Raw genomic sequence first — 20487 nt, forward strand, 5'->3', positions numbered from 1 at the left:
AGTTCAGCAAATCAAACTTAGCTTGGCATAGCATTGGCTGGAAGATACAACCATATGCATATCTACAATAGCCTGCCTCATCTTCTCAGATCAGGTCCACGCTGGAACGCTGGAAATCGATCAGGTCGGCCACTGTCCTTTGGGTGGTCTTGGGTGGACTACATATTGGATTAGCAAGGTGCAAGTCAGAGGCCCCTAGACAATAATCCTCGCAGACAGTCTATGCGGAAACTCTAGTGAGGTATTTCCTGTCCGAATGCGAAAATCAATGGCAAGGAAATGGCCATCTTGTTGTTTAAACTTATGCTAATTGAAATCATTTGTTTGTTTGACCTATTCTGTGTAACCATGTAACAGTTAAAATGTTCAATGTTGTTTTCAATGTTGATATAATTTGTAAATAGTGTATTCAATTAACTTGGATAAATATGGGAAAATAAGTCCAAGCCTGTCATCTCATCTGAATAAGTGCAATACAGACGTTCTACAATAAATAAACAAAGCAATCTTATCTTGCCGACAGTTATCTAGTTATCCATGCTGGAGAAGTGTACTCACATTCTTTCATCATGCCGATGTCGATGCAGCGTTTGAGGCGGCAGGCCTGACAATGGCGCCGGTTGTCCTTGGTGATGGTGCAGCTTCCATTGAACGGACATGTGAAGTTGGCTTTGCGCTTCATGCTGCGTCTGTAGAGCACAAACACTTTATTAAGACAACAGAATATATGAAGTTATTGCAACATTATTTCCTGAGTACTAAATTCTGAGAGCCAATAAAAATGTGATTATGGAGTGTTGTGAGCTCTGCGTGGAGTTGAGAAAGTCCAAGAAGATTTTTTATTGTCCAAGGCCAACAGAACATTATTCATACATGCATTTGTGAATGTTGGGTAAACACCGGATGAACTGTATGGTTTAGCTCATCTATTGTTGCTTCTGCACAATGCAAAAATGACTTGTGCATACATAAGGGGTCCAAAGGCAGTTTCAATTCTGTCACTTCCACAAAGGTTTTACAGTGAATATGTTCCACCATTCATCCAAGTTGCTTTTACGGTTCTGACTCGGGTTGCCTTAAATATCTGTCTATATCACATCTACCAGGAGATAACGACACTGAAACTAACATAGTCTAGTTGTTTGCAGTCACTTAACCAGTGCTTTGTCAGAACAGAAGAAGCTACTTGGATGAGTGGTGAAACGCATCCACTCTTTTGTTTGCCTTTTACCCCACCTCGATGACTGACACATACTGTATAGAGTATGTATAGGTCATTTTGCATCGTTCGTGAGAAAAACCATACAATTCACCAACATTCATAAATACATGTATGGGTGATCTTGTTCTGATGAACGTGGCCATTAGAACGATATAAATCCTTCTCATCGTCTCGCTCACACAATAGTTTATTGAGCAGCCAAAGCCGATGTAGTCAAGTTTGTTTGAATTGGGTATTTTTGCTGCAGACAAGTACTAGCAAGTACTAAGACCTGAAGGGAATTTTAACAACTCCTCAGGCTACAACTATCTACTATATATCAATTGCTACACATTGACAACGGCTGCAGGTGTTAAACTCCCCTTCCTTCAAAGCTTAAAACAAGTGAAACGTTAAAGTCATTCCAAAAATCCCACCTGAAGAAGCCCTTGCAGCCCTCGCAGGTCATGGCGTTGAAGTGGAATCCCGTGGCCTTGTCCCCACAAACGCCACAGATCCGGGGAACGTTCCGGTCGAACTCCTCCGGTCCGACCACTGACGTCGTCACCGTCATGGGCTCCATCACTGCAGGGACAAAAAACACAGACGATTCACTTTAGGCTGGCCAACACTCGAATGTATTTGGCGTGAGTTTTGGTTGTGAGCATTTTCTCCCTCCGTATAAATACAGGTGTTGGATAATTAGCATATTCAGTGAAACTCTATGACTCCTAGCCAGTAATACGGTAGACACAAGTACAAAGCTCATAAATGTACAATGATTAAGTGCGAGAGAATTAATGGAAGAGGACGGATTGGTGGCTTGAGGCGAGTATGACACTTAGTCAGAGGTAAGAGATGAAATATTATTTTACAGTGTTCATTTCTCTTAACACAGAAGCGAACAGGCGCCATCTGGATAAAGCTGATGAATAATGAGGTGGAGTCGAGTCTGTGAGTTAGTGAGTTAGTGATACACAACATTCTGCAGGCCACGGGAAAACGAAACTGACCATGAGTAACAGTAAACTATACTATCATATATAAAGCTATGTCTATCTTGATTTAAATGAAAGAAATAAAAAAAAGAAGACAAGAAGAGTGAATCACTACCGTAATTAACATTAAGGGCCCTCTTCAGCACTAATTCCATGCACTCTTTTCCACTGAAGGTTTGGCAGGGTCATGAAACAGGTAATGTTGTGTTTGCTGTGGCTGCAGGGCACGTGGTCAAAACAGTGGAAAAGTGAGGCCTTTTGGTGCAAGTTTAAAAACTATTCATCAGGACAAGCTATTGTTTTTCTCTGGCACTGAGAATGCAAAATGAGTTATTTGGAGTTCTTAGCTGTCAATATTTGGTTAACTGATAACATTAACAATGTACTTTGGTCACTAAACAGGCCAACAGGTCAAAGTAGACATGCTATGTGTGAGTAAACACAGAGCAGCGGGACAGCGACAGGTCTTTGAACTGTGCACAACACGACTGAATAAACCACTCTTCAATACAAATATATATTTATTGAATTTATTGAATTAGAAAGAAAGGGCTGGCTGAGTTAAGTTAGTTCATCTATTTGAGACAGGGACAGTGCATATATTATCAGGAGAGATGCATTGTACCAGATTGTAGCTCAACTGTTAATTTCCACCTATCCCTGGACAGGAGCCTGCTGAATATGATTTTAGTGGTAGGGGAAACCGGAGTACCCGGAGGAAACCTATACAGACCCGAGGAGAACGTACAAAGTCCACACATGCCACCCTGGTTGTATTGTGGTTTGGTAAGGCAGATCATCTGATCCCAGCAGAGTGTTAGTGGGGCTTCTTGTCCTGAAAATTGACATCTACGCACGCAAACCTACTGAGAGTGCGCGGTCACGTGACGAGACCAATGTCAACTGAGGACAAGGGGGGAGGGACCCAGCGGGAAGGGCGCTCGCAAGCGGCTCAGAGGATGTAGGACGACAACAGGCAACGAAGATGAGCGGGGAAACGAGAGGAAGAGGTATGGGGGTCAGGAAGAGGGTGAGAGCAAATAGGTTGTGCAACTGATATCATGAGAGTTATAGCAGGTGTAAGAAAGTCATGTGTAGTTAATTTTATTTGTTTAACCTGTGATAAAGCAGTAGTTTTAACCCATAACTCCTTATTATTTAATACTGGCTATCAGTAGAAAGTCCTGTTTTCAACACCGCTGGTGATACGCAAGCTGCTTCAAGTGGTACATAGTTTGCTCTACAGTGAAATATTTGCTTGGATAAGAGTCTGTTTCATTTTTCGTTTTTGTTTGTCCTTCTTTATAAATATAGAAAATGTGTAGTTCTATTTCAAACCAGCGTTGGGCCTAGTTTAGACGTGGAAGTTGATGTCCGGTCTTGTCAGATCTCAAAAGCTAAGCAAGCTCGGGCTTGGTTAGTACATTTTTATTTCATTTTTGTTGGTGCATGTTATGGATCATACAAAATACATATGCTGTAAATATGCCAGATTATATCCATGGGCTAATTTCAATCTGTTGTCCCGCATTCACAAACACAGTCCACACACCAGCATACATGGACACTGGAGGCAAGCTGGGTGAAGTGTCATGCCCAAGACAATGAAATGACAATAAAAGTGAGAGCTATAAAGAAAGAGAATCCTTTTTCTTTACTGTTGTGACAGAATAGCATCAATCTCTGCATTAAATGCCCTCCAGTTGTATGAAAGTGCTTGTGTCTATACTGGCCTACGTGTGCCCACTTGTTTACAGCAAAGAGGATGAGGGCCGCCATGTTACAAACAGTGATTTCAGGTTACCATCACACAAACAATACCCTCACCATTATTCATCAGTGTCTCTGCCAAACAACAGGAGAAAATGGTACAAACGGATCAAGGTTAACACAACAGGCTTATTTATTCCATTAAGGCTTCTGATTAATAAAACCAAGCTATGGGAATCTGAGTGGGCAATTACCAAGAGCAGTACTTTTCCATCTAGCTTGTTTTTCCATCAGTAGCACTATTTCATAATTAGTGTGGTGTTTTATTCATGGAGGATCTGACAAAATTTGCACAAAAAAAGGCCTGACAACTAATTATTCTCTCCAGCTCTATCCAATGTGCATTTTCAAGTTTGGAACAAGCTTACGAAAACATGTTAAAAGTCTTTTCACCCCTGGATCTGTAGTTAATATACAATTTACAATTATATACATGTTTTTTGTATTTTTTCCAAGCTGAAATTAGATGTATCAATCAATCAATAATATATCAATTTGTGCAGTAAGTTGGGTGGGGAACAGCAACAACAACATTAATTAAAGTCGCGGTAGCGGCGATGACTCTCGCCTCCTGCGCGACCGCCTTCCAGCGCAACCGCTTTCCCGTGCGACCGCTTTCCATGTTTTCTGCTGCATTTTGCGGCATACCAAACAAAGCTCAGTAATTCACCGTTGTTGATTGCATAGTTTGCGATTCAAATAGTAGTTTGTCCTGACAAATTGCAAGATTGTGCTGAACGCAGACCTGAGCAGGGAGAAAGAGAGAGAGCCTCGGTGACCCGCGACTTTTCATTGATGTTCAGGGGTCAAAAATACCCGAGTTGTGGCAGAAAGAATAAAGTCTTAAAGCAGGGGTGTCAAACTCATTTTGGGCCGCGGGCCTAATTTCGACGCTCAGGCTGGGTCGCGGGCCGAACATAACGTAAAACATAAAACAATAAAACATAAGAAATAAATAGCTTCATATAGCCTACGCTGTTATTGAAGCAATTACTGGATCAATTAAAAGAAATTACAAACACGTTTGTTCTCATAAATTGAAATGTATTAAGAAAAACAAGTGTAATTTCACCAACACTGTGCTTCAGTTTATGTGCATTATAACTTCAGAGTTGATCTACAGAGATAAACATTTAGTCTATTGTTAAATATTGTTAAATAGGTATTTGGAACTGAAAAATATTGTATTTGACTTTATAACAAAATAAACTTCTCAAGATCTAAAAAACCTTTTAAATGTACTAACATTTCCACGTCTGTGTAGTTATCTGTAGTTCTCTTTAGACCTGAACTGCACCACTAAATACAAACACAAGTGGAGCGTTTAAGGAGGTTAAGTTACGCCTCTTGCCTTGAAATATAGAATAAGTCCATGAGCCACAGTATTCCATCAAACCAAACTCTTTTGTCAAATCGTGGACCAAATATTATGTACAAAATAAAACTATACAAAATATAAGAAATAAATACCTTTTTTACAGCCAAGTAATAGTTGTGGAGACTGTTGCACAAATCTGCATCAGGTGAAAGACTGAGTAAAGTGCTGTAAAGTGTGCAAACGCTCGTCTTACTTCTCTCAGCACTTCTACCTCGGCAGCACACACGGCAGTGAAGAGCTGCGCCGGGGAGGGGCATTGTGGAACGTATAGTCAAAAGAATTAAGTCTCAAGAATAAAGTCTAAAGAATAAAAGTCTAAAGAATAAAGCCTAAAGAATAAAGTCTAAAGAATAAAGTCTAAAGAATAAAGTCTAAAGAATAAAGTCTTAAAGAATAAAGTCTAAAGAATACGCCTAAAGAATAAAGTCTTAAAGAATAAAGTCTAAAGAATACGCCTAAAGAATAAAGTCTAAAGAATAAAGTCTAAAGAATAAAGTCTAAAGAATAAAAGTCTAAAGAATAAAAGTCTAAAGAATAAAAGTCTAAAGAATAAAGCCTAAAGAATAAAGCCTAAAGAATAAAGCCTAAAGAATAAAGTCTAAAGAATAAAGTCTTAAAGAATAAAGCCTAAAGAATAAAATCTTAAAGTCTTAAGAATAAAGCCTAAAGAATAAAGTTTAAAGAATAAAGCCTAAAGAATAAAGTCAAAAGAATAAAGTCTAAAGAATAAAGCCTAAAGAATAAAATCTACTAAAGAATAAAGCCTAAAGAATAAAGCCTAAAGAATAAAGTCAGTCTAAAGAATAAAGTCTAAAGAATAAAGCCTACAGAATGAAGTCAGTCTAAAGAATAAAGTCTAAAGAATAAAGCCTAAAGAATAAAATCTAAAGTCTAAAGAATAATAATGCTAATGCTAATGCTAAGACGGCGGCACGAGAGGAAATGTCCCATCAAAATAAAAGAGGAAGAGGAAGTGAAGGCATTCATTGCGCCTCTGCTGGCCAATTGTGAAAATACACAATATCTGCAATGCACTTTTTTCAAGGCGTCTTAAGGAGAATATAATCCATGAGTTTCAATCAAATCAGACAATGTTGAGTTTTTCACACAACGGGTAGGGGGCACTATAGAGTAAATTTGTTACATGGGTATTTATTTCCACTCAGACCATAAAAACGCATTAGTGAGTGAAATATGAGCTCCGTAGATCAATTCCATTAGGCGTGACTTGTCCTTGAAAAAAAAGGAAATTAAGCCTTTTTTGAGGGCGTGTTACGCAGAGACCGTAAAGAATATCAACATTCTTTTGAATATTTATTAAATGTCAATGTCCTTAGATGCAAAAAGTGTTGTTTTGAGCTTGATCAGACAAAAAACCTAGGACAAGTACGATTTTGAAAAATAAAAGTCAAGCGTGGCGGTGCCACTTTGATTCAACATGGCTGACTTCCTGTTTATCATAGAGTGATGCTGCCAGGTGTGTTTTACTCATCAAAGGTCAGAGGTCAAAGGTAGCTCTATCACTGTCCCAAGTTTCATGTGCCTAGGCCGAAGATTAAGAGTTTCATGTTTTTTTCTTCGAGTTCGGACCGAGCCGATCGCGTCTATGTCCCCATGTGTGACATTCATCAATTTTAGAGGGTCAAAAATGCCCGAGCTGTGGCAAAATGACCATGCAAGAAGAATGATAAGAAACATGGCAAGAACAAAGACTCGTTCCATTCCATGGAATGGCTCGAGCCAATAAAAAAAAAAAAAAACAATCATACAAATAAAAATATGCAAAATGAAACAATTAAAAATGTAAATCATGTTCAATTATATATACCATTATAATGTGACATTACTGCACTTTTGTGGTTCATTTACATTTAAACAACCATAATATTTACTGGCATTCACACATTTATGATGTGTTGAATGTTACAAGTCTAAGTATCAATATTGGGGAAAAAATTAAATACTGACATTAATTTCTGTCTTTATCGCCTACCACTGTTATGATTGTGTAATTGAATTGATGATTTATGAATATTGTTCTGCTTATTTGTTAAGGATACTGTATTGGTAGGATTTGTGAAGTTTGTATTTTCATCTATGCTCAGGGTGCCGTGACCTTAAGATTCTGGAGGCCTTTTTGTACCTATAATGCAATCATGTGTTAAATAATGGTCATTGCAATAGGCCGGACACTGCAGCCTGTCAAAAATAGGGAGTGATCATGAAATATGAAAATATGTAACCCTTCAATTCATAATTGTGTGGTTGCATTGGACATCTACTCTGAGTCCAAGTCCACACAAGCGGTGGCATAAACTTGGTTGTAATTTAAGTTGTTTATCACAGAGATAAGATACTGGAATGTATCTTGAGCTACATTTCATCAGCAGGAACGGATCAGTATCTGCAGTGTTCTTTGCTCTTGCTTACTGGGCCCTGATCTAGAAAGAGGAACAGTAGGTGTGTGGGGATGCGTTCAGTGGAAAGAATTCACACAGAGCAGAATCACACACAAAAGCTACATGTTGCTTAAAAGCTGGAAAAAGCACCATTTGAAAGTGTTCTGCTACTGCTTGCTACTGTACTGAAATCTAAAATGGGGATTTTCATGTTGCCATAGTGATTAGTCATAGTTACTTTTTTACAAATTCACTTTAAGCACTGACAGATTTCAGGAGAAAACGTAACCATGCCTTCCACCTTGATCCTTGTTTTCTAATGTGGTCATTCAAATTGATAATAGTAAAAAGGTAAACAAGCTGATCACAGGAACTTATTTTTATTCCCCCCTCCTCCAACATAGAAGTATGAAAGCGTAGAGTCCCATGATATCGTTCAGGCCATCGTCAGTGGACGCCATTGCAGAAGAAAACTGATTCAATTCAAATACGTGTAATAAAATGCACGTGTAACCCTCACATAAAACATTTTACTGAGCACAGGGCTGTTATTTCTATATAAATCAACAACCTAACCCATTTCAGAGATTCCTGTCCCATTTAGTTTGAAGTCCCCTTAAGCAAAATCATAAAACTGGATGAGGCCAGGAAGAAAATTATTTAGTTGTGAAATGTCATGTTTAGGTGCTATAGGAAGGAAAATTAAACATTAACACCTGCAGTTTCTTGCAAGTGTTAATGCAGATCAGCCATTAACTAGAAGGTCAGTGGTTTGAATGGTAATCTCAGCATATGACGAATGTGTGACGGCGGTAAGCCTTTCTTCCATCCTGACAATCGAAGTGACTTTACCTTGCAGACAGCCACTCTAGTCTCTTAAAGTTGACTGATTAAAAACACAATCTTATGTGTTGTGATTCACAAACAATGGCTACAAGGAACAACAACAACAACTGTAAATTTGTGTACATATTAAGCCTATTTCTTTTTTTTTCTGTCTGATAGCTTGTAGTTATGACTTGTTCATTGTTCGTTGTTTTGTTGTTTTGTGTTGCATCGATCACCAAGACAAGTTCCTATGTTTTTGAATTTTGTTCATCGACAATGGCAATAAGCCTATTCTGATTCTAATTCTGATTCTGGTAGTGAATTGACTCAGGACAAACAACTACAACTGTACTCTGTAGCTAGTTTTACAGCTCCAAAGCATGATAGAGAGAGTACAGTAGGAGAGTTTGAACAAAAACGTGCTTCTCACAAGCTGCGTTTCCATTGAGCTTTTGCGCAAACCTTTATTGAGCTGCTCCAAATATTGTCGAGGGTGTTTCCATTAAATTATAATTTTGATCGGGTGGTTGAACGTAAACATCTCGGTCCTGAGTCCCGCTCATGTCCTGCCTGACGGCTCACACACAGAGCCCTCAGACTGACTGCAGTGTTTGAGGAAACTGTGTGTGTGTGTGTGTCTCTGAGATCCGCACGTATGAGCAGACTTTCAGCTCCGGCAATCGGCTCAGGAGCAGACCACATTGGGGTCCGTCCTCGCGCCCTCCGAACAGCGTTTAGTCCGGGTTTAGGGGTGAAAGTGAGCTCTCCGCGTTGCGCAAAACAAATAAAGGTGAATTAAATAAATATGGATGTGAGGCCATGATGTGCGTGTGTGTGTGTGTGTGTGTGTGTGTGTGTACGCGCGCATCTCAGCTGGCGCAGGTGAGAGGTGGATGTTATATTACACTGAATGGACTGTTGGACTAACTTTATGAATGAATGCAGTGTGATGGTGGCGTGACTACGGTGCGTTCATGTGTGAATCGTTTGGTGTACATTTGTCCCTCTGAAGTTTCATAGGCCTATTCTAATGATGCAAATGAGGCTTTGTGAAAGATAAAGGCTGTCTCTGCTCTAAAACAGAGCCTTATAAGGCGCTCCTCTGCTGCTCATATCTGAGGGCTCGCTGAAAAAAATAAAATAAACAAAAACCTTGGGATGCGTTGGGACCTGCGCAGGTTTCTCAGGCTGGCGGGCAGGCTCGAAGTTGACCGGACGGGAGTGGTCAGTGAAGCTTCAGGGTTGAGCAGAAGTGGGATTGAAAAGCCACTTCCGTGCAGGTCTCTTTAAAACAGCCCTCACAGGTTTGACCCTATTATATAGAAATTCGGCACACCAAGAAAACTACCTACTGCAAGCGCCAAAAACAGTTTTTTAAACTGACACGTTCCATTAGAGAAATGTTTATGCACAGATTAAATGTTGGCAATTTGAGGTTTAATGGAAATATATATATATATATATATATAAAAATACAAATATATAATGGTCACAAATGGAAAATACAATAAATTTAAGCTTTTTGGCCCCTCAATGTAGCTTTTTTAAGTATTATGTCAGTTATTAGTGAGATGAACTCCATGGTAACGCTTAGGGGAGGGGCAGGAGACCTTGAGAAAGTCACTTTCCTTTGGCTCACGTCAACAACAAACAGCTATGTGAAGACTAAAACAGTGTTTACAGGTAAGATTATGCTATTGCACTACTGCCTGCGCCGAGTGTACACTTTGCCCCAACAAGCCGCTCTGCCCAGTGTAAACTCATGAAGCAGTGGCATAAAACAACTGTAATCGCACTAATGTGAAAATCTGTGTGTAATGGACTAGTCGTTCAGTGCACCACAGTCACATGTACGCCAGACAATCATTATAAACAAGTCGGGCTTGTTGACACACTGGGCTCCATCTGAAACACACACATACACGTGTGCACACTCCGCCCATGACTTGCACTAGTGTAGACCTCCGTGTGTAACAGACCGGTCGTTCAGCGCATTTATCCAGTCTTGTTGACACGCTGGGCACTGTTCAACACACACTCGCACACACACACACACACACACACACACACTTGCACACACTCGCACACACACACTTGCACACACTCGCACACACACACACATTTCTGCAGTAGACAGCAGGTTCAAAAACCCAGCGAAAAACTTAACAGAAATAATTACTGCAATTGAAAAACCTTAATCAGGACATCCCTGATCTCCTTTTACTCAATGTATGGAATGTTCCATCAATAATGTTCACTATTAAACTATTGATTATTCTTAGCAGCAGTGGCATCAACAAAGAAGTATTTTTGTTCAGAGCAAAATGGTCAGAACATCAATAACAAATTCACATATTATTTCAAAGCACTTGTTCATTTTTGAACTCTTATAAAATGACAATAGTAGTATCTGCTAAATGATAAACATACAGCTCAATTGTAAGTCATCTGAAAACAAAATTAATATGCAATTAGTTAAATGCATGTGGCGTCTTATTAAATGTAAATAAAGTTGTAATTAGGATTCAGTGAGTATTGCAGCAGTGGGTGGTCTGCATTAGGATGCAGGCTCACAGTGCGGGGGGCTTTGATCCATTCATTAGTTCTATTAAAGGTTTTCCAGAACAGGTCCTTTGGTGGTCTGCTTTCAAGAAATGTTTTTTCATTGTCATATTTTTTGAGTGGGAATTTTTCTCACAATTTTAACACAATTTTAACATTATACAAAAGTAAATTTAAGGGTCACTGTGTTAACAACAAACCATGAAGTATAGTGTACATTGAAAACTGACAATATATGAGAATCAAATACTGTTTTAGCCTGTGTTTCCAGCTTATTCAGACTGGACGATGGCACATTAAATGTTTTTTGTTTCACAAGAAATTTTCACCAACACTTATTTATTTATTTTCACCAACACTTATTTATTGTTTATTTATTGTTTATTTAAATATACACCCTATTGCTCATTGTTTTATGGGTATACCACAAAAGGAAAACCAAAGAACTAAAATATATATTTTTATATACACAATAGAGTACATATCTTTTCATTGACAAAGTATTTAATATGGAAAAATATGGGAGATTGAAAAATAACTAGCAAGTGTTTCATTTGTTTGTGATTTGCCTGGGATTGTGGGACCAGGTAGAGGCCGTGTCCTTTCCCATACTTTGTTTTTACTCAGTAGTATACAGGCTAGACCAGTCCTGTATATGACTCAGTATAAGACACCACTGTAGAGGAAACGGAGATAAATTCTATAGGCAGCACGGTGGGGCGCATGGCCTACTTTTACCACCAGCTGCCTCGCACTGGGCCTCTTCGACCACTGTAAACTCTAGCCCCATACAATACAACAAAGCGCCGGCCTCATCACAGTCCCACCAGGCACAGTTTCAATGCACTTTATCTCCCCGTTTGCCTTGTTTTTTCACCTTAAACGTCATAGCTCATGTAGAAAATGGCGACAGTGTGACTATAAATCTGGGACATCAAAAGTACAGGCCCAACTCACAGAGAAACACGACCTGAGTGTGGGACATGAGATCAAAGCCCAGCGTTTTCTTTGGTTGAGGTGATATGCAGTGGAGTGTTACGGAAATTAAAGGCGGACCACAGGTATAGACCACAGCCAAAGTCATCTGTGGGTGACTTTGGACAGAGATTAATGCCTCATTCAGAATGCCCCATTCATGCACTGAAGAAATATTTTGAGCAAAAAAAGGGACAAATATAAAACTTGGAAGTTTTTGACATTATATGGACCACCAACAGTGTGCATCTTTGAGTAAATAACGGAATTTTGGTCTATTAATATAGTAGTTCATCCGCTGATGCGTAGAAGTAACTTAAAAAGAAATGATTAGAATGACAAATATTAGAATTAGAATTTTAAAAAACTGATAGTTGGTGTTTGCCAGAAAAATAATCTTCTCTCTCTAAAAGTCTCTAAAAGTTTCTTCCAATGAATTCCTTTATCAATTTTACTCTTAGTCGCATATCATTATCTGAACCATACAGACTCAAAAACACATACAAAAATGTCAAATAAACAATTTCTGATTTTCACTTTGTTCTTAAATATTCTCCAAATCCTTCTAGAAGCCTTCAGTCACTATATTTCAACCTTTATTTGGTCGAAGTGTCAATGTACTATAAAAATCATTACTAGTCAACAGATCAGTAATTGTTAGTTGCAATGCCTAGTATGCCCCTTAATGGCAGCCAACCCAAACAATTCACTGAACATGTCTAACAGACACCAAGGTAACAAAGTGGGGCACAAAAACATTAGAAAGCTGCTGGTGACATCTTCAATTTTTAACGGTATGCGCAGAATAAATAACTAAACAAGACTTTTGATTATCCAATTATGTTAGAAATGACAAGAACACAAGCTTAAACCATGTTCACATTTGCCTGTAACTCAAGCTGTGTGCAATAGTATGTTCCCACGTCATTCATGTACTACTAACCAGTCAAAACAGACACACTAATAATTACAGGGCAAAGGGGAGAAAGAGGAAGGTTGAACTTGCAGCAGGTGTGCGCTCTATTCACTTTCCCTTTCAATGTTGCAGGTGGAAAAGCACTCGTACGTATGTATAATTCACACATTGATTCGTGGAAATGGGCCAGCTCTGGAAGGGGATACTATGGTAATGGAAGTACACCATACACCAACACCATCGATAAACACTACAGGACGTGGGGATAAGATCATCATAAAAATAAAATGGAAAAATATGAATAGAAAGAAATTCAGTATATGTCCACAATGCAATGAAAAATAATGAATTTGCATTTTAGAATTGATGTTGTCCATAGTAGTAGTCCATAAAGCCAATCTGTAGAACACACAAGAAACTATCACATTTTTCTTTAAATCAGAAAATGTAACTTGATTTGAGATCCCCTCTGTATGATGTCATTTTCATATGTGTGGTGACCAGGGCTTGGCAGTGTGCTACGTTCCCAATTCATTCAAGTACGGTCTCTGAACTTTAGACCTTGTTTTTGAGACAAAGGATGAAAACGTGCACCGAGTGAGAGGCTGGCCCAAAGACGGACAAATAGACAGACAGAGACAGACTTGTAAAGAATGGAATGAGGAGGGAAAAAAGGGAAGGAAGTGAGGAATGAACAGAGAAATCGAGAGATCGAGTGAAAATCTTTTGATCCATTGCTGATTCTAATGAAATTATTCTGGATCAATGCAAATATTCATATTTGGAATTGTTTCATTTGATTGAAATGTCTCGTTTATGCCCGTTTATTTTCCAACGTCTTACTCTGTGCCCCGCCCCCTCTCCCTCAGAGCAGCAGTCCCGCCTCCTCTCACTCAGAGGAGCAGCAGAATACTATAGCAGGCTGTTGCGTTTTTCGTGTCCGCAGGAGACAGCTTAATGCTGTCCACTCAAAAAGCAGTTGTACTGCAAAAAGCCCAGCAAAATAGTTCTAAACAAACTATGCTGTGTCCCCTGCACAGGAAAGCGACATGGGGGCTGTAGCCTCTGCAGAAGAGCTAAATAGATAGCATGAAGTGCTGCTAACACAAAGCTACTTTGTAGTGGATCTGCAGTGGATGTTTGTTATAAAGCCACATTATTTCCCACCTGCTACAGTGCCTGTAACAGAAAAATAACTTACCAGTCAATATACAATAAGACAATATAAATACTTAATTACACATTAAAAGGACAAACATGCATTATTTGTATTATCAATCGCCTTTAAAAGGAGCTTGAGCTTTGACCCATGTTCCTTATCAAAACATAGCTGGAGTAGCATTTGGCTTCATTTACGCTAGTTTGTAGAATCCTGGGCTGCGTCTGAATGTCCACACTCGTCCCCTAACCCCTCATTCACTGCACAGTCCAACATTGTTTTGCAAACTATAGAGTGCACTCAATCTGGCAGCGATTTGGAGACTATGCTCACTACTTTCTCCTCACCACGGGTCATGTGACTCTGGTTTGGCGCCGATAAAAATGTACCGTACTTCTGTAATAAATAAAGTCCCCTCCCCACAAAAAGTCAAATACACTCCATTCACATTTTCTCAATCGTGATGTGGCTCTGACAATCTTCTCTGCTTTTTTAAAGTCCATAAATCATCGCCAGACTTGTTGAATGAATTTCTCCTGTCTAATCACGATCACTACAACTGCGTTCTGAGACCAGAAGTAAACAGGCCAGCATGACATGAGGTGAAATGTATATATTAAACTGTGTATGATTCCCTCTCCAAAACACAGGTAGTCTCGGATTAAACAGCAGATATCCAAATTTAATTTTGTTTTGTATTAAACTTAAAAAAAAAAAAAAAAAATGTTCTAAAACATGAGATGCCAAACTAAAGGTAATCAAGACTTAAAGGCTTATAACAATATAAATTATGCATAATATTTTCCCTTTAAACATGCTCTTGAGCACCTTTAGTTTGGCATCTCATGTTTAAAAAACTAAAAAAAAAAGATTTATAACAAACAAAATGGATCTCTGCTGTTTCCCATGGGATTTAGTGAGTTATTGCACCATCTACTGGCTGCAGAGGGAATGACACAGTTTAAGATGTAACATTTGGCCGCATGTCAGGCTGGCCTGTCAAATTCCTGGTTTCAGTTGTACGGATCGTGATTAGATGGGAGATATTCACAGAAAGACACTGGCGATAATTGATGGATTTAAAAACAGCACCATAGTACCTTCCGAACACCACCAATCACTCATGCACACACATTAGTCAATGTGGGTGAAATGTCCCCCAAGACACCAGAGTTTGCACTAGAGCCCTTGTGTTCCAGCGTTCTCCAATCCACTGAGCCCTTAACAACTGACCTTGCTTTGACTTCTCGTGTACTTGTCTTTAGTCAACTGTCCCATTGTTGAATTCACTCCATTCATTTGCTGACAACCAATTAGGAACCCATGTCAAATTAATCTGAAAAAACATAGAGGCATAGTTATCTTCTTGTTCAGCATATTCAAGCCATAATATGCAATCTGCATTCAGCAAAAGCCACAGGGGGATATAAAACTTCTGGTGAATCTTGGCTGGTATTTAATTAACGTCACATTATAGTGTATTGACAGGAATGGTTAGAATCACAGGGAAGCACTAAAAAGTGTTTTTTTTACAGAAAGGCACTTTGAGCACAAAAAAAGTAGTTTATTTAAATTGTAGAAAAACTAGTCATCTGAACAATGTTTTAAAAAAAAAAAATTAAAGTCAAAACATCAACTACCTTTGAAATGTTTTCTACGATAGATTACTTCTGGACAAATGAGGGATTACAGAGACTAGTTTATTTAATATGATCATGATGTTAATGAAGACAATTCAAAACTATTCATGGAATTAATCAAACTTGATTTGCTTTAGATCAGCAGCTACCTTAGCAGACGTTTAACCGGTAAAATAGGCCTTTGGCCCACAAAATAATCTTATCCGAGCAGACCCTCCACGTGTACCTGCACGCTAAAGTTTAAATTCTCCAGAATGCAGATGCGTGAGCTGAACATGTGTTTGTCTCGTGTGCTGCATAGGCTACACGTCAAAACTATGCACTGAACTCTTTTCTATGTCTTATCCGTGTAATCCTGGCACACATATCTTCTTGAATGTTATGCAATAATGCATTTGTCGCTATATTTCAATTGCAGTAATTTATTTGTTATTTATTATACTTTATACTTTAAATATTTGACCGTTAATTTTCCCAAAAGGTTGGAATTTTCCAACCCTACAAGCCAGAGTAGTAGAAAAAAGCATAACCTTGACCAACCAACTCAACATCCTATGTACACACACCAAGTCGCACACCCCCGCAACAACAAATTTGATTGCGTTTCCGTACAAATAGATTTAATACTACTTTCAGCGTTGGCAAGCCTACTAAAAAGGACCGTCTTCAAAGGCTTAGTAAAGTAGGGGGACAAGGGGCTTATGATCAGTTTCTCTTTAACAACCTACAATCTGCACTAAGTAACATCTTTCACCTGAAGGGGCAATGTGCCAATATTTACTGAAGAAGAATAGAATAAATACCTCGGTAAATGGTGTGCTCTTGATGTCGTGATTAATTGTATTACTGTTTAATACAGACCATATGTATATATGTATGCCTTGGTTTGGTACACAGTCAATATATAATTTAAAGTTCTTGATAAATAAGCCCTAAAAAATAAATAATTTAATTGAGCAAGTGCTGAACTAACATGGTATTGTGTAACTAGCATAATACTTCAGAGGCCAAGGATCTGTATTATAAGGATCTTAGCTCAAACTACAAGAAAACAAGCTATTGTAATTGTGGTATAATTGTATTAAATATGTTTGTTTTTCCATTTAGGTCTAATTGAGTGAGTCACACTTTACAGCTTGATGAAATAATTTTTACTTATTTAATCAGTAATTATATTTAATGGCTTTGCATTCTGTCTGACCTGTCTAGATTTTGCTCTGGTGTAGTTTACCCAGTTGACCCCAATTATCAGCCATAATTATATTTAATCAAATACAGCTATATAATGTCATTGTTGGATAAACACATTCTGACTCTAAAAGGGATATTTTGTAAATCATGCATACTGTATTCAAAAAGCATGAAGTATGAGAAATATTTCCTTGAGTTGTAGTGACAAAGATATGTGACAACAATTTAGGTGCCTGATCGCTTTCAGGACATGAACACAGTTATACCAATTACTTTTTCTACTTTGTCTGAGTGGAACTTTACAGTATAACGTGCTTTGGGGCAAACATAATTTGTAGCAAGATATTTTGGTTCTTCATCATGAAATGCAAGTTCAACTCTATAATATTTATTATTAAAATAAGAAAATGAAAATGACAACATTAATATTACTTTCAACCCATTAAGTAACTTAAGTAACCGACCCCTTTGAATGGTAGCTGAATCTCCAGTACCATATTAAACATTGATAATGTTATGGCTAAAATTAGCATGACCATACATTTTAAATAGATACATATGGTGAGATGAGAAAAAATGCTACATGAGATGGCAGTGGCGTTTTTGGAATTCAGTTTTAGTAAACATTCCAGAATCAGATGTTAAATAATTTTAGACTCTGTGGTGTTATGAAGACTGTACATCTCATCTTTATCAATGGATAAAAAAGGTACTTGCTTCACATCATCAAAATAACTCACCGCTCACAACCATAGAACAAAACAATGAAATGGACTAACCTTGCACTCCATCCCACTCTGAGTGAGTGAATGCTCTCTACTGAGGACAAATTGAACAGAAATCCTCTCCTTCCTTCCTTTCTTATATTCTTTGATACTCCTGGAGCTGCTCACAATGGCGTCACACCTTCTCTCTCACTACGACGGTTTCCTACTTTTCTGCAGTACTTCTCTGCTCTCAGCGCCATGCATGACTCACTGCAGCGTACTACAGCCAGAGTCCACAGCCAACACTCAACCATGTACAGGCTAATGTTTAACCTGATAATTGGGGTCAACTGGGTAAACTGCACCAGAGCAGCATCTGGACAGGTCAAACAGAATGCAAAGCCACTAAAGGACAAAAATGCTTCTAGCGGGCTGATACACATCAAGTGGCTCCGCTTCGCCACAACATAATCAGCAATTACAGTCTTTGTAATGAATGAAAGCGGTCCACATCCTGTGTCTCCGCTGTACAGGTCTACACCGCTACTCAACCACTACGTCGCCTCTGAAAAAATTACAGAGCACCTGCGGTGTCTGGACAAATCAGAAAGTCTCCTGGATGATGTGAATGCAGTGTTGAGTGTGATCCCTACCACAACAATCTCTGAAACCAATGAGGTGACATACACCTCAGCAGCAAAGATCCTACAGATGCCTGGCTATAAGAGCAACCATGAGAGCGATGAGAAACAATACCCACCATGGAAACAAAGGTTAGAGGCTAAAATCAAGCAAGCGTGGAGAGATGTGAGCCAACTGACAAGAGGCTGAGAGAGGTGCAATGAAAAAACAAGTACCCAAGAGGTACAACCAGATGCCCCTACCTGAAGCACTCAAAACTGCCAAACAAAGGCCAACCGCCTAAAGAGGTACACAAGAGACAATTAAGCCAGACGAATAAACCGGCTGTTCACAACTCAACCAACGAAAGTGTACACTCAATAATAATAACAGAAGAGCAGACCCACAAAGGTTTGAAAATGAAATGTACTGGAAAGGTATATGGAAAAAGAGGCAACACATAACAGCGATGCACAGTGGCTGGTGGATCTAAGAGCGGCCCACAGCAGTTGACAGTTCCGGGCCCTGACATGATTCAAGCCTACTGGCTAAAGAAACTCATAGCACTCCATGAACGCCTGGCAGCACAAATGAACCAGCTGCAAAGGGATGGGACTCGCCTTGAATGGCTAACTGAAGAGCGTACAATCCTGAAGGTACCCCCCCAAGGGTACAGTCCCATCCAACTATCGGCCAATAACCGGTCTCCCCACAACATATAAGCTCATGTCAGGCATCATTGCGGGTAAGGTAAGTGGGCACATGGATACATGAGCAAAGCACAAAAGGGCATTAGCAAAGACCCCAGAGAAGCTGAACTCCAACTCCTGGTTGACAGAACAGTCGCTCAAGACTCACTACTAATCCAGGCACTACACACCATCCTGTGTAGTGCCTGGATTAGAAAGCATATGACTCCATGCCACATATATGGGTCACTGAATGCTTGGAGATGGAGTGGCTGATATCAAGAAATCCTACCAATGGCTAGAGCGGGCCGGACTGAATGACAGCACTCATGGCTGCACAGGAACAGGCCCTGGGCACCAGAGCAATAGAGGCTAAGATCTACCACGCCAGACGAGACCCAAGGTGTAGGCTGCGCAAAGGGGGCCCTGAGAAAATCTAGCACATAACTGCAGGGTGTAAGATGCTGGCAGGGAAAGCACAAATGTGGCTGGCATAGTGTACAAGAACATAATGTGCGGGGTATGGACTGGACACCACAAAATTAAAGTGGGACACGTCCCCTAAGGTGGTAGAGATTGACCGAGCCGCGATCCTGTGGGACTACAGACAGAATGGTAAAGGCAAAACAACCAGACATTGTGGTGGTGGAAAAGCAGCTGAGGAAAGTTGTTGTGGTTGACGTGGCAATACAAAGTGATGGCAACATCAGGAAAAAGGAACACGAGAAATTGGAGAAATACCAGTACCAATATCAATATTGCCTAAAAGCTTATCCATGCATTTTTAACATCTAGATTGGACTACTGTAACTCCCTGCTCGCAACGTGTCCTAAAAGCGCCATAAAAGCTTTCAACTGGTTCAAAATGCAGCAGCAAGATTATTAACAGGAACCAAAGAGAGCACATTATGCAGTGCTCAAGCCTTTTCACTGGCTCCTTATTAAATTTAGAAACAAATTTAAATTTCTCCACCTGAATTACAAACCCATAAATTACATGGCCCCATCCTACATCAAAGATGTTTAAAAAAAAAAAAGTACTGCTTTTTGTTGTTTGGGCCAACTTAGCAGGAAGACTGAGGGCCAACACAAATTGGTCTGAGGGCCGCCGGGCCACAGTTTAGACACCCCTGCTTTAGTACAATACCATCCAAAGAGCACTTCGCTCTCAAAATGGTGGACTTTTGGTGGTATCAAAAGTTCTCCCAAAGGGTTTTGTTGTTTTTCCTTGCCGAAAAGGAGGGTGTAAAGACAAGGGATGTTGGGGCATTTGCTAATTTCCTGTAAACATTGTTTAATTGTTTTTAAGTGTAGCCCTTCAAGGCACACTGTTGTGACTTTGGGCATTACAAAATAAAATGAATTACTTTCAAATCTTGTTTTTTGTTAGTTAGACTTAGTAGGCAGTTAACTTTTACCTTACTGTTGGTCACTGAAACACAGAGGGGAGACA

General features: G+C 39.3%; 1 protein-coding gene across 5 annotated transcripts in view; it reads right to left on the reverse strand.

Moving 5' to 3' along the window:
• LOC140363170 (vitamin D3 receptor A) overlaps positions 1 to 20487 on the reverse strand; it is a 71634-nt gene that overhangs the window by 23819 nt on the left and 27328 nt on the right. For 3 of the 5 annotated variants that reach the window (XM_072449547.1, XM_072449546.1, XM_072449545.1), the window contains exons 2-3: positions 1639 to 1786; positions 559 to 689 (exon numbers count right to left, since the gene is read on the reverse strand). In XM_072449547.1, coding sequence (XP_072305648.1) covers positions 559 to 689; positions 1639 to 1784 — 277 coding nt within the window. In that variant the 5' untranslated portion in view covers positions 1785 to 1786. Of the gene's footprint in view, positions 1 to 558; positions 690 to 1638; positions 1787 to 15419; positions 15525 to 17796; positions 17867 to 20487 lie in introns of those variants that run through there. The other 2 variants (XM_072449548.1, XM_072449549.1) reach the window with 2 other exon arrangements.

This window comes from Eucyclogobius newberryi, unplaced genomic scaffold (assembly GCF_026437365.1).
Source record: "Eucyclogobius newberryi isolate DKJ021-1_F unplaced genomic scaffold, fEucNew1.0.hap1 SCAF_17, whole genome shotgun sequence".
Taxonomy (NCBI): Eukaryota; Metazoa; Chordata; class Actinopteri; order Gobiiformes; family Gobiidae; genus Eucyclogobius; species Eucyclogobius newberryi.